The 12,885-nt window shown below is 39.5% G+C and overlaps 1 protein-coding gene across 1 annotated transcript in view; it reads right to left on the bottom strand.

Annotated features, from left to right (window-relative positions):
* Nucleotides 1-12,885, bottom strand: part of LOC109463939 (DNA replication licensing factor mcm7-like) — a 54,346-nt gene continuing 41,461 nt past the window's right edge. The window contains exon 18 of the mRNA XM_019760837.1: nt 1-499. Within this exon, the coding sequence (XP_019616396.1) occupies nt 295-499 (205 nt within the window). The 3' untranslated portion in view covers nt 1-294. The remainder of the gene's footprint in view (nt 500-12,885) is intronic.

Genomic DNA, 12,885 nt, shown 5'->3' on the forward strand with positions numbered 1-12,885 from the left:
TCCGGACCTAAACCCATGGCATATACAAAATTGCATGTTGGCAACCTTGCAATGTTGTCTGGGTGAAACTTTGGCCACATAACATGGAGGCTAATTCTATCTATGTGCTGGAAGACATTAAGAATTGTTACAGATTAGAAATGTATCTAAGTGAGTTTCAGTGTAATTCAAAGTGCTGGAAGACATTAAGAATCTACTGCTAACCTTCCCTGCCATTCTAAGAGTGAAATACATCAGTTTTGACCTTTCTCTGCCCTACAGCAAACCTTGAACATGTTGTTTGTTTACGTTGTACTAAATCAGAGTGATTTTTGTTTTCGCAGCGTTGACCTGCCAGACGTTGAGATCCTCGTACTCTTCGATGGCCTCGTCAAACTGGTCGGGCGTGAAGCCCTTGGCGAGCGTGCGCTCCCTCGCGTCGGCCAGGTTCACGGTCTTCACGCCGGGAGGAGCCATCTCGCGAATCAGGGAGAAGATGACATCCTGAGGTTGTTGTTGCCTGAAAATGGAAAATACAAAATATGTAAATGTGATATCTTTTACAAGTTGATTTTTTAAAGATAAGGCCACACCAATTTAATATCTTGGTTAACGGATTTTTCTAGAAAAATAATGGAGCGGGCGGGCGAAAAAAAAACAAAAAAAACAGGCCTAGGCATCCTATTATGGCCCAAAATGGTACGATAGGAGCCATGAAGTCAACACACCAGGCTGGTTCAAAATTTTAACAATGAATTTTGAACTTTTAATGATACCATTGCATTGAAAGATGGAATAACTGTAACAACTAGGATGAAAAGGACTGTTTTCAACTGTTCAGGGCAAAATATGAGCATTTTGCAGTTGATTTTGAATTTTCATTTTTATTATATATATTTGCAAATCAGCAAAAAATGAAGCGGCGAATCCGTTAACCAAGAAATCAAATTGGTGTGGCCTAAGAATGTGCAATTGGTTTTGATAACATAACAAACATCATACATCTACTTGAAAAACAGGAAAAATATTAAGTATCAACTCCTTGTTGCATAAAAATGGAAAATACAAAATATGTAAATGTGATATCTTTTTTAAGATGAGAATGTGCAATTGGTTTTGATAACACAACAAACTTCACAGTTAAAAAAAAAACAGCAAAAAGGGAACATACACGTCTTCCATGGTTTACAAAAGAGAAGTCAAACCCTCCAGACATAGTTTTGGTCATACCAGTAGCTAAAGTTTAAGACAATTACCTTTCATTATGTAGATTTTAGTTAGTATACTGTTTCAATGTTCATTTATGTTTGTAATCTGCAGTTAGCCTCCGAGCATGAATTTTTTCAATAAACTTCTCATTAAAAGAATCAACTCCTGTTAAGTGTCTTGAAAAGGTGTGTTAAAAAGTAACTGACTGATTATGTACATGTAATTGCTTTTATTTATTATGGTTATGAACTTATGGTTATGACACTTATTCCTTTCCTACAAGTGTTTGAAGTGATCTGTTCCCCAAGTAAAATTCTGAAGTGATCTGTTCCCCAAGTAAAATTCTGAAGTGATCTGTTCCCCAAGTAAAATTCTGAAGTGATCTGTTCCCCAAGTAAAATTCTGAAGTGATCTGTTCCCCAAGTAAAAGACTGAATTAGACTGAAAAGATTAAACATGGGCTTAGGACTGAGTCTCCCTTCTCTAGATCGCTTTAGACACTGGAACAGTTGAACTTCAACCACACCAGCAGGTGCAACTTTAACTTGTAAACCATCAAAGTCCGCAAACATCCAACAGTATGCTCTAAGTTCTAGCACGACAAATCCGAACTGTTGTGGTACTTTTCTTTACAACCAGCACATCAACTATTAAGTAAGAGGCTGTCCAAGGAAGGTGTGAGAATTGTGGCAACTTGAACTTTTAAACCATCACAAAGTCTGCAAACATCCAACTGTATGCTCTAAGTACTAACACGACAAATCCGAGCTGTTGTGCTATTTTTCTTTACAACCGGCACGTCAACTATTACTTAAGAGGCTGTCGAAGGAAGGTGTGAGAATTGTAGCAACTTGAACTTGTAAACCATCTAAGTCAGTAAACATCCAAAAGTAAGCTTGAACACATTAAATCCGAGCTGTTGTGGTATTTTTCTTTAGAACCGGCATGTCAGCTATTACTTAACAGGCTGTCGAGGAAAGGTGTGGGAGGAAAAGAAAAGAGGTGTTACAGTGTGTCTACTGACGTTACAGGGCAAAGTCTGTTTGAACCTGTGCAACTGGCTTGTGTCATTTTAGACCTTGACTCAAGATACAAGGCAGTTCTTTTCCTGTCGGAGTCCTTCAACGATTATTTCCGAACTTGTGAGTTCAGTTCAAAGCAGCAGGCTGATCTGCAGGTTTCTTGTGTTTTAGATCAACCTGTTCTGCAAATTGTGATCTTGACAGTCTCCTTGATCTTCACTTAGTCTGCCCAGCTGTTCATTATCTATGCAGAGGAAGTGTGAGGAAGTCTCTGGTATTACCTAAGGCCATGTTGATTTGATTATATGGGTGACATCCTCTGGGAACCCCAAAGCTGATGCGAGCGTGCAAATAAAAAAAAGTTTGGCCAAAAAAAGTTGTTTTCAATATGAAATCTACGTGGTCATGAAGGTTGAACAAATGAAACAGGATATGGTATGGTGAATAATCTACTGTTCAAATTCATTTTCTTACATTTTCGTCTTTTTCGTTTGATTGCGGCAATCTATGACATTGGTATCGTTTTCCATTTTTGTGTGTGCAACTTACGGTATATATTTTCTCCTTTTGCAACTGTTTGGTACCATTTACAGTATGGTTAAAAACTTTTTTTTTTGGAAACGGCCAAAAATTCATGCGCGTGTGGATGTCATCCATATTATCAAATCAACATGGCCTAAAGGCTGCTGCTACATTTTTACTTCAAGTCACCACCAACAAACTTTTGAGTGAAAGACTTAAAAAAAATACACTGTAAAAAGTTCACTGACATTGAACTCCTATCAGTAAAGAGTCTGGCCAAAATGCCACCCAGTCTGTGATTCCGAAGAACACAGTCTGCACGAGAAAAAGCAACAAAAGACTATCTCCACATTCCTCTGATTTACAAAGTGGAAAGTTGGCAGTGGTATGGCCCCACCAACCTATCTTCTGTCCCCAGATTGTTTCACCATGTGTAAGGAGTTTGGCACCAGCATGTACTTGGCCCAGTTACAACTTGACCCTTTTCCCAGTATGTAAAAGTTTCCAAAAGCCGGGACTGGCGGATGCATTAAAGATGGGCCCACGCCCCACGCTGGGGTATGATTGTACAGACTTGCGGTGAGAGGTCGCACGGTTCACTGTGCCAAGTCACCAACTCACATCTGTTGGAAAGTGCGCCACAAATTCTGGAGTCGGCCAGGTTCATTTGCATAGGTCGCGAGGTACAGCGTTCCCACATTTTTCAAGCCGGTTTCTCACCACGCGATACGTCGTTAAAAACTCACATCTTCGGTAGACTGTTAGAAATAAAGTTTAAAAGGGTTACTCCGAGTTAATGTGCTTTTCAGGATGTAACAGTTTGGGCAGACTTCAGTTCTGTGCTCTTCCAAATACAATGAAGGCTACAACCTCTACAAAGATCTTTAACCAACCAACCAACCAACCAACCAACCAACCAACCAACCAACCAACCAACCAACCAACCAACCAACCAACCGACAAACATAATGATAGTTTACCAATAATACTATTAACTTCTTGGCAGGTAATAAAAACTACAACATGTCGTAAAAAAACAGGCACATGGAATTTGCCTGTTGCTTATTACCAGTGGTATAAAATCTACCATAACGAAATTGAGACAATGTGACCCAAAATTAGTCACATGCAATTGATAAATGCAGACTTAATTTTAGGACCACTACTGCAAAAAAAAATGCATCCATCTTCGAAGGTTTGGACAGTGAAATTCAATAAATCTAGGATACACACAGGGCTCGAAATTCATTTTTCTGAATATGTGCACTGGTGCACCCAACCTAAAATATTGGGTGCACAAAAATATTTTGGGGTGCACCATATAAAATAAGTAGAATGTTAGCAAAAACTTACATGTTTCATATCTAAAGCAAAGTACTACTATAATAATTTTATTTTTCTGACACTTAGAATTTAAGAATATGCTATTTTCACATTTTGTAACCCTATAAAAATATTTGGGTGCACTGGTGCACCCACAGAAAAAAATTGGGTGCACAGCTCCAAATTTGGGTGCACTAAGGTGCACATGCACACAGTATTTCCAGCCCTGTACATATGATCATTGTGACATTTTGTAGAGGATAATCTTCACTGATGTAGGTTGGAGGCTCCCAGGAGGGGGTGGGGGGCAGCCGTAAGAGGATTAAATCTACCAACAGGTGACTGCTGGGTAGTGTCACATTACCCACAATACCCCTGATCCCAACTGCCATCTGTTGCAAGACAGAGCCAACTCGCAACTCTTGCCAAAACGGGAAGACATTCGAGAGGCAAAACTGACGATTTTCTTCCTCTGGAAGCACTTTAAAGTACCTTCAAATACGAAAAATGTCTAAGCCTTCTTGTGATCTTTGTCAACCTTCTTTCATCTCTGTAAAGGCTAGTTTCAACAGGGATATCACTTGTTCCTGTCTTCAAAAATTTCTTTTGGTTGTTTCCCTTGATCGTTCCGTGTTGGGCTGTAGCAGAGTGTTAGTCCTGAGCTGGATGGAGCTATCGATCCAGCAAGTACATTTCTCTACAATTTTAACATTTTTTTATGAATCAATTTTAAACTGCAATTTCCAACACAACAAATTGGACTCACATAAGTTTTCGACTGTACAACTCCAGTCTTTGTCAAGGAAGTTGTGTTGGAAATTGCAGTTTAAACTTGCTTCATAATGATTTCTACCAACACAGATGAACTTTCAAGATAAAACATTTTTTTTCTATGCTGCTCTATGGAAATCTGCCGCAGGTTGTACTTATGAAGGTATCTTTACCTTTCACCTACTTCTAGTAATCGTCAACCACAAAACTTACTTTTTAAACTGTATGACAGGTAAATTTCTGTATGTGGGTTTGTATGATGTGATGCTGTTTTTCTCTTAACATGGGCCATTGGCCTGATACAAAGAATAAGATGAAATGAAGAAGAAAAGAGAGAATCTCGGTGCGTATCGCAAACCTTGCCATCTGGCCCTGACAAGCCGCCATTACCAGTGACAGAATACCACCCTGAAGCGGGGACAAAGGCTCACTGAACATGTCCAAACCATTAGTGTTCACTCCTCGGGACATGCAAAATATTTGCATTTGGTTACACCCAAGAAGGTCTTCTCAAAGACAGGAAACCAGTTAAGTCTTTGGAAAACACTGCAACATCATGTATAATTTTCTATTTGCAGTACTGTTCAGAAAATGCTAGAACCTTTTATTTCATAATTTGAGAAAGATATTTTTTTCCTACACAGTACTTAGTCTAGTATTTGAACTTTGTAGTCCATAGATGATAGAATCAGCTATACATAGAATCATCTATACATGTATATATATATATATATATATTTGTTTGTTTATTTGTGTATTGGTATTTTCCACAAAGTGAAAGGGAGGGCAAAACAGGTGCGTACACACCTTTACAAGTTGCCCTCCCAATACAAAAAAACAATGTATGTGTGAAAACACATGTACTACAACAAAATATACATACCCATGTACAAAGACACACATGTACAAAATGTAGACACAGCACATTTCACAGTTTCTCAAAAAAAAAATCTGCCAAAACAGCAAAAGGAAGTTACACCTGTGGTGCCACAGGTGCAGAAAATGTGACAAATCCATCCAAAACATTTCTACTAACACAGCGTGAGGTCGCGTTATCTTAGGCCACCCCAATTTAATTTCTTGGTTAACGGATTTTTCTAGAAAAATAATTGAGCGGGCGGGTGAAAAAAAAATTAAAATAAAAACAGGCCTAGGCATCCTATTATGGCCCAAAATGGTACGATAGGAGCCATGAAGTCAACACACCAGACTGGTTCAAAATTTAAACAATGAATTTTGAACTTTTAATGATACCATTGCATTTAAAGATAGAATAACTGTAACAACTAGGAAGAAAAGGACTGTCTTCAACTGTTCAGGGCAAAATATGAGCATTTTGCAGTTGATTCTGAATTTTTATTTTTTTTTGCAAATCAGAAAAAAATGAAGAGGCGAATCCGTTAACCAAGAAATCAAATTGGTGTGGCCTTACCAAAACTTCGTGTGGATATTCTGGGAACACCACAGGTACATATTAGACTGTCATCTACGAGCAACTGAGCAAAAGACATCACACGTTCCCTACCATCTAAATCCCCCTCTGTCATCATTACAACTCTCCAGGTACAGTGGTCATGGAAAGGCTAAACACAACTGTAGCAATAACTTGTGACAGTGTGTAAAAATACCAACACTTTATAAAGTATTACCTCTAAGCCTTTAAAGTATGTCTTGCCTTACTGTTAAAGTTCAGGTCTATAAGTAATTACTATATCAAAAAGGCAGCCTAGAAATCTGTTGCATTTTTTTTCGGAAACATCTCAACTTGTGTGACAGGAACAAAGACAATGTAATACTGAACATGTGTTCTTACAAATGACGTGTAAAGTGCTAGTTTAACTTACTATACATTGATAAACAATCTGAAACTATGCCCCATATGGTGCCTCAAAAATTTGAACTGCAACTTTTCAGGGTTGTATTTTGTCCTTGGAAAGTGGAAAATAAGTCCCAAATGTAAGAATTCCCAGGCCTAGGAAAAAATGTTTTGTTTCCCGACCGACCCTAGAAAAACCTGCCAACCCTAGACTTTTTTTTGAGTAGACCCCTGCAAGGGACATAAATTTTCGAGCTGATCAACCTTTTCTAGCTCCAAGATCTGACACCTGAGTGATAAAACATTGTACAATTAGTTTTCTAACATTGACATTGAAACTAAAAGTGTCCTCATGCAAGTTTTACTGTATTGATATCACTGGTCTAAGAAAAGAAGATAATCCCTACCTACCGACCTCTAATTTTTTCAGGACTGAAACAAGAAACACCTTTTTTTCCTAGGCCCCAGTATTGTATGTATTGGTTTCCAGTGTTTCCAGTGTTACATTTTGCCCTTGAAAATTGAAAAATAACAGAATGTAGGAGTTCCCATGTATTCATTGGTTCCCAGCAGTAGTTTACAAACCAGGCCAGTGGGCCGTGCCAAACAAGCTTGGTAATTGCGGGGCATACACCGACCCTGAACGATGTTGGCATGGAAAAACCAGCGGACCACACAGCTGCAGGCCCGCGGTGTCAGCCCGCGACACGTAATTCACATGTCGGGGACCCGCGTGTCACCAACCACCTGTTCCACTCAAGGATGACCTTGACACTGAAACGTGACCTCCAAAGAAACACAGCCAGGCATTTCACAGGCATGTGGTTATCGGTACATGTCCTTCAAAAGTTTCTTTTTTCATCACAAGGGCTGTTTAGTGGGGTACAATGTCGTGGGATGGGAAATACCGGTATACTGTATACTTTTCCAACAAGGTAAGGTGCCCCCCTCCCCACCAAGAACGCAATCCCAATGTCAGAAGGTAGGATAAACCTTTGGGCCTAGGGAAAAAAAGTTGTGTTTCCTGTTTCAGTTCTGAAAAAATTAGGGTCGGTAGGTAGGGATTATCTTTTTTCTTTCTTTCTTTTTTTAAAGGCTAAACTGGCAATCTCTAGTGATCCAAAAAGTAAGACTTGCATGCATGACTTATATTTTCAATGTCAATGTTGGGAAACTGATTGTACAATGTTTCATCACTCGGGTGTCAGATCATGGAGCTAGAAAAGTTCGATCAGCTCAGAAAATTTAAGTCCCTTGCAGGTGTCCACACACAAAAAAAAGGCTAGGGTCAGAAGTTTTTTCTAGGGTCGGTCGGGAAACAACATTTTTTTCTAGGCCTTGTATAACATAACTGCATGTTCCTACCAGTACAGCTTACATCAGTCACCAATGAACAGACACTGTTTTTAAAATGTTTCCTACAATGTTTTTGAAGGACGTTATCAGTCCACAAGACAGTCAACTTCTATCTGACTTGTTAAAAACAGATTTCCAAAATGACATATAAGGACGTTCCAATGTGACATATAAAGACATCATGGAGCAAGAGCCATTAATAACTTCAGCCAATCAAAAGTTACTTGTTGAGGCTTTATTACATTCCTTTCTTTTCAAGTCGCAATGCCGTTACCTTCGGCATACACCCGGATTCTTAACCTGTCTATTAAACTGTAGGCGCTCGTTTTTCATCGCTTCTTAAAAGCTCTTTGCTTGATTTCCCAGGACGCTGTCTCGGCCTATCAGAGGCCTACAGAGACGCCTCCCCCCGTGGCAGTCCCGCTACATTATCAACAAATTTGTACCCGCCTCCCCCAACGCCAGATTGAAACGCCAAAGTCAACCCTCTCTCGCGGGGACGGAAAACGCCTCGTTCTGTTCTGCTTTCGCGGATATGAAGCCTCCAGGCGAACCAACCGGACCCAACGGTCCCAAACAATACGATAACTACTGTATAGCTCTTTCTTTCCACCTAAAGCTCACCTGATAAATTGTGAAGCAATTTCACAGAAGATATCTTCACAGACACATAGGGTAGACCAAATTACGGGACGCCCAATTTCTCTTGGAAGTCTTTTATTAAATCTTGTATTCTCCGCGCTTGCTTGTCTGAGATGGCGGGATTGCATTACGCAAATCGTAAATTGCCGAGGCAAAATGGCATGACGAGGAAGACATCCCTCCGGGCGCCAATGCTCAGATATGCATGGATGTGTCATATACAAAATACGTGACTGCCCAGTTTGCAATGCATGGCCAACTTTCCCCCTATCTCGTATGTAACACTGGTCACTCTACATGTGTGTAACACTGGACACTACAAACTACCACTCCCAAAATTGTTTGAACATAACTGCTTCCAACAGATCACATTTAGACCTGTTCAACTCCAGTCAAATGCATGACATGTAATTTTTCTGGTACTATTTTCAGCAAAGACATAACAAAATTGTCGACAAGGAGTCCTGATATTCACATTTCTATTACAAGACAGCTGAATTTGGTGCGAAAAACAGCCACATATGTCGAAGAAATGCTTTCAATTTCCTGTCGTAAAACTGTCATACGATACACTGTGTGATGGGCGCTTTAAACATGAGTAAGCAAACACAACTTCCACCAAGGTCATAAGGTCAAATATTACATGACCTGTCCCTCCATGAAATTATTTTGCATACTGATATATCTCAAAAGAATAATGTACAGAATATACTGTGTTTTTTTCTAATAGGAAGAGTCACCCACACACGATGTGAGTTATTAATACACCCTTCAAGCCATGATTATGCTGTCATTCCGAATAACGCACAGTTGCAAATGGGCCGTCCCAGCCCTTCTGTGACATTGTGCGTACGCGGCGTAATAAACTGTGCGTGTTACCTAAACGACTACACGGGACCTGGGGCGATACAGCGCCGAATGTCCGAGATGATCGGGTGATTTAGTACCAAATCAAACCGTGGCCTGCCGCGGCCGCCAACTTCTCAATCTTCCCTCCTGAACGGCATACTGGGAAATATTTCACGTACAGGACAGTACCTGAGACAGATTACTTCAATTTCCTACAAAATTGCCAAAAACTTTTTGGTTTTTTTTCAGTTTGGTAAAAATTAACTGAAACTTTAGTGAAAGAACCAAATATTAAACGATTGCAAAATGGTTAGTCTAGTTGGGGCAAAAATCAGCAATATTTGAGTAGCAAGAAAATTGGGAGGTAGAAATAGCCAACAAGTTTGTGTTTTTTCAGTTTGGCAAAAATGAACTGAAAGAACCAAATATTACACTGCGAAATGATTTGTCTAGTTGGGGCAAACATCAGCAATATTCCAGTAGCAAGAAAATTGGGAGGAATTCTTTAATTACCTAAGAAATAGCCAAAAAGTTTTTTTTTTTTTCAGTTTGGCAAAAATTAACTCAAAGAACCAAATATTACATTGCAAAGATGGTTAGACTAGTTGGGGCAAGCATCAGCAATATTTGAGTAGCAAGAAAATTGGGAGGAATTCTTCAATTACCTAAGAAATAGCCACAAAGTTTGTGTTTTTTTTTTCAGTTTGGCAAAAATGAAGTGAAAGAACTGAATATTACATTGCAAAGATGGTTAGTCTAGTTGGGGCAAAAATTAGCAATATTCAAAATTTCAAATGGCAAGAAAATACTTGGGGTTTGAAACTGAATGGTTATCCTACAGTGCATGTAAATACAGTACTCAGTTACTAGGCTCTTTTTCTATAGCCATTTACTTACTTTACCTTCAAATCATTTTTACCTGAACACATAGTTGGTGGAGGGTACTATTTTTGCCCCTACAGTATGTGAATCAGTAGAAAAATTAAAGTTTAAACAAAAACCTTCAAATACATCTCATCATTTTTGTGACGTACAACAAAACATACGGATCCTTGAATGAATCAAAATAAAGCATACATTTCTACTGCATTGCTGAGTTTTGCTTTCGTATTCTCAAACATATAATATTTTCAAGAAGGCCTTCAGAAATTAATTTTGGTATAGACTGTAACAGAACTAACTGATGGAAGAGGAGTACTATTATATAAATGAAATGTTTCCCCAGTGTGCAAATTGAGAAACAAACCGTGCATCAATATATGATAAACATGCATATAAAAAGCAATAAGTGTCACCAGAATGGCACTCAACAATTCATGAACATCATCGTCTAAATTGAAGCACACTCAAAACACGAGACTGTCTAAAATTAGCCACTTGGGTATCAGAATTTCCGTCTCGATACAAGACCCTCAATTTTCTTCCAACGTCGCTCAAGAAAAGGCCTCGTTATTCAATAAAGGCAGTGTGTCAAATGACAGGTATTGAACAGCAGTCATAAAAATTCAGCCCGCGCTTGTTACAGCGTACTTCCAAGTATTACAACTCGGCTAATGACGGTTGGCTGTCCATTTTCGCATGGGAGGCTTTAGATTTAACAGGATGGGTGCGACATTAGGCGAGCGGCGCGGTGTCGTAACTAGTTTCACGCGGAGGGGGATAAGACAGCGAGCGGTAATGAAATTTGGATGAGGCAGTAATGTAGCGGCATCACCGCTATTTGTATTCATGATTGCCAGCGTCGCAGGGTTAGGCCGCGAAAAACAAATTCTACGGATGCCATCCACACGCGCACTAATTTTGTTCTCTTCTATGTAAAAAATTTGACTATTTTAATCTGATCAATAGCATCTGAATGCATATTGATAAGAGAAAAAGTTCATTTTATTTTATAGATTTTGATTGCCAATGTTACCGAGTTAGGCTGCGAAAAACGAATTCCATGGATGCCAACCACACATGCACTAACTTTGGTCTCTTTTTATACAAAAAATTTGACTAATTTTATCTGATCAATTAGCAGCTACATCCACATTGGCATTGATATTGGGCTTCTTTCAGATAGAAATTCAATCCTTCTATTTAATTGATGGCAACCACATGCACATTGATTTGTGCATTTTTTAGTAAAATGCAACGTCGGTAAAGAGTGGTAACAAATTGAAAAATGCTACAAACTACCAGTTAGAAAGCAAGACCGAAAGTTGGAATATAACACATTTCTGCAACTATATACATGAGAAGTTAGTTTCACCTTTCTTTACAACCTTTATTAGTCACACGCCAGAAGAAAAAACACACAAAAAAACACCTACATGCTTGTCAAGAAGATACAATTCCTTTGTGCTTTTATGGTTATAGATATTAGCCTCAGAGGAAGAGCAACTGGCCCTAAAATGTTATGATTCAAAGGTGTCAAAAGGTGCCCGATTGACCCTCTTAGGTATTAAAAATAACAATACGGCTGCATTAACTGATGTAAATCATAATGAACAAAACTGTGAAATCATATATCCATTCATAAGGCATACGTCCACTGGAGGAAATGATTTTACCGTTATAGAGCTCTGTCGAGTTTTGGCAGAGCTCGTAAGAACATTGGACGACTCGTAAACGAGAAGTGTACCCATGTGCAAAAGGAAGGGGTGCTACAATTTCACAAATACCATTATATGGCACATCCATTCATTCAGTCAACGACACTGGCCTGGCTTTGAAGGCTATACCGGGTTTGGAAGGGGTTACTTTTACCGCTGCATTAAACTCTCGCCAACAATCTACATAAAGATGAAAGTGTCCCTTTACTTAATGCTGGAGCTCGTAAAAAAAAATACATCATTGCTCCTCGCCTGCCGGACTCGCAATTACCGTGGATTCAGGTCGGCTGTCAAGTTAAAATTTTTCCAATCCTCACCGTAAAATCTGAAAGCCGAGGCGCCGTAATAAACCTCGTAAACGGAACTCTCCTTTGGCATTTTAGAGCTCGCATACGGTACTTTCAACTGCTTCCAATAAACTAGGCCGTAATCTTCACGACCTGGTGTGTAAAAGGGGGGCATTGTGAACTTCGGTAACACCTCTTCGATACCGAGTTAAGTTTTTTTACGGTAGGTCTGGTCCCTGATGGATGGATAACGTGCACGAGATGTATCTGTTGCCCGTAGAAGCCAGATCCCACGGGGACGCCATGCCTCCGCTCTGAAAGCGTCGTCATTTGTGGAGAAACGTACCAGGCATTGGAACGCATCAGGTTCTATTAGGCTGGCCGAGAACAAAATAGAAACATGAAAGGGCTGCCACTTTTCGAGGGAGCTCTGGCCCTGATTATGGCGTAGATCAAGTTGGGGAGGCTGTAACTCAATAGTTTATGACGGTAGTTCAAGGCATGCATTATCC

Source organism: Branchiostoma belcheri, unplaced genomic scaffold (assembly GCF_001625305.1).
Source record: "Branchiostoma belcheri isolate BF01 breed outbred unplaced genomic scaffold, Haploidv18h27 scaffold13, whole genome shotgun sequence".
Lineage (NCBI taxonomy): Eukaryota > Metazoa > Chordata > Leptocardii > Amphioxiformes > Branchiostomatidae > Branchiostoma > Branchiostoma belcheri.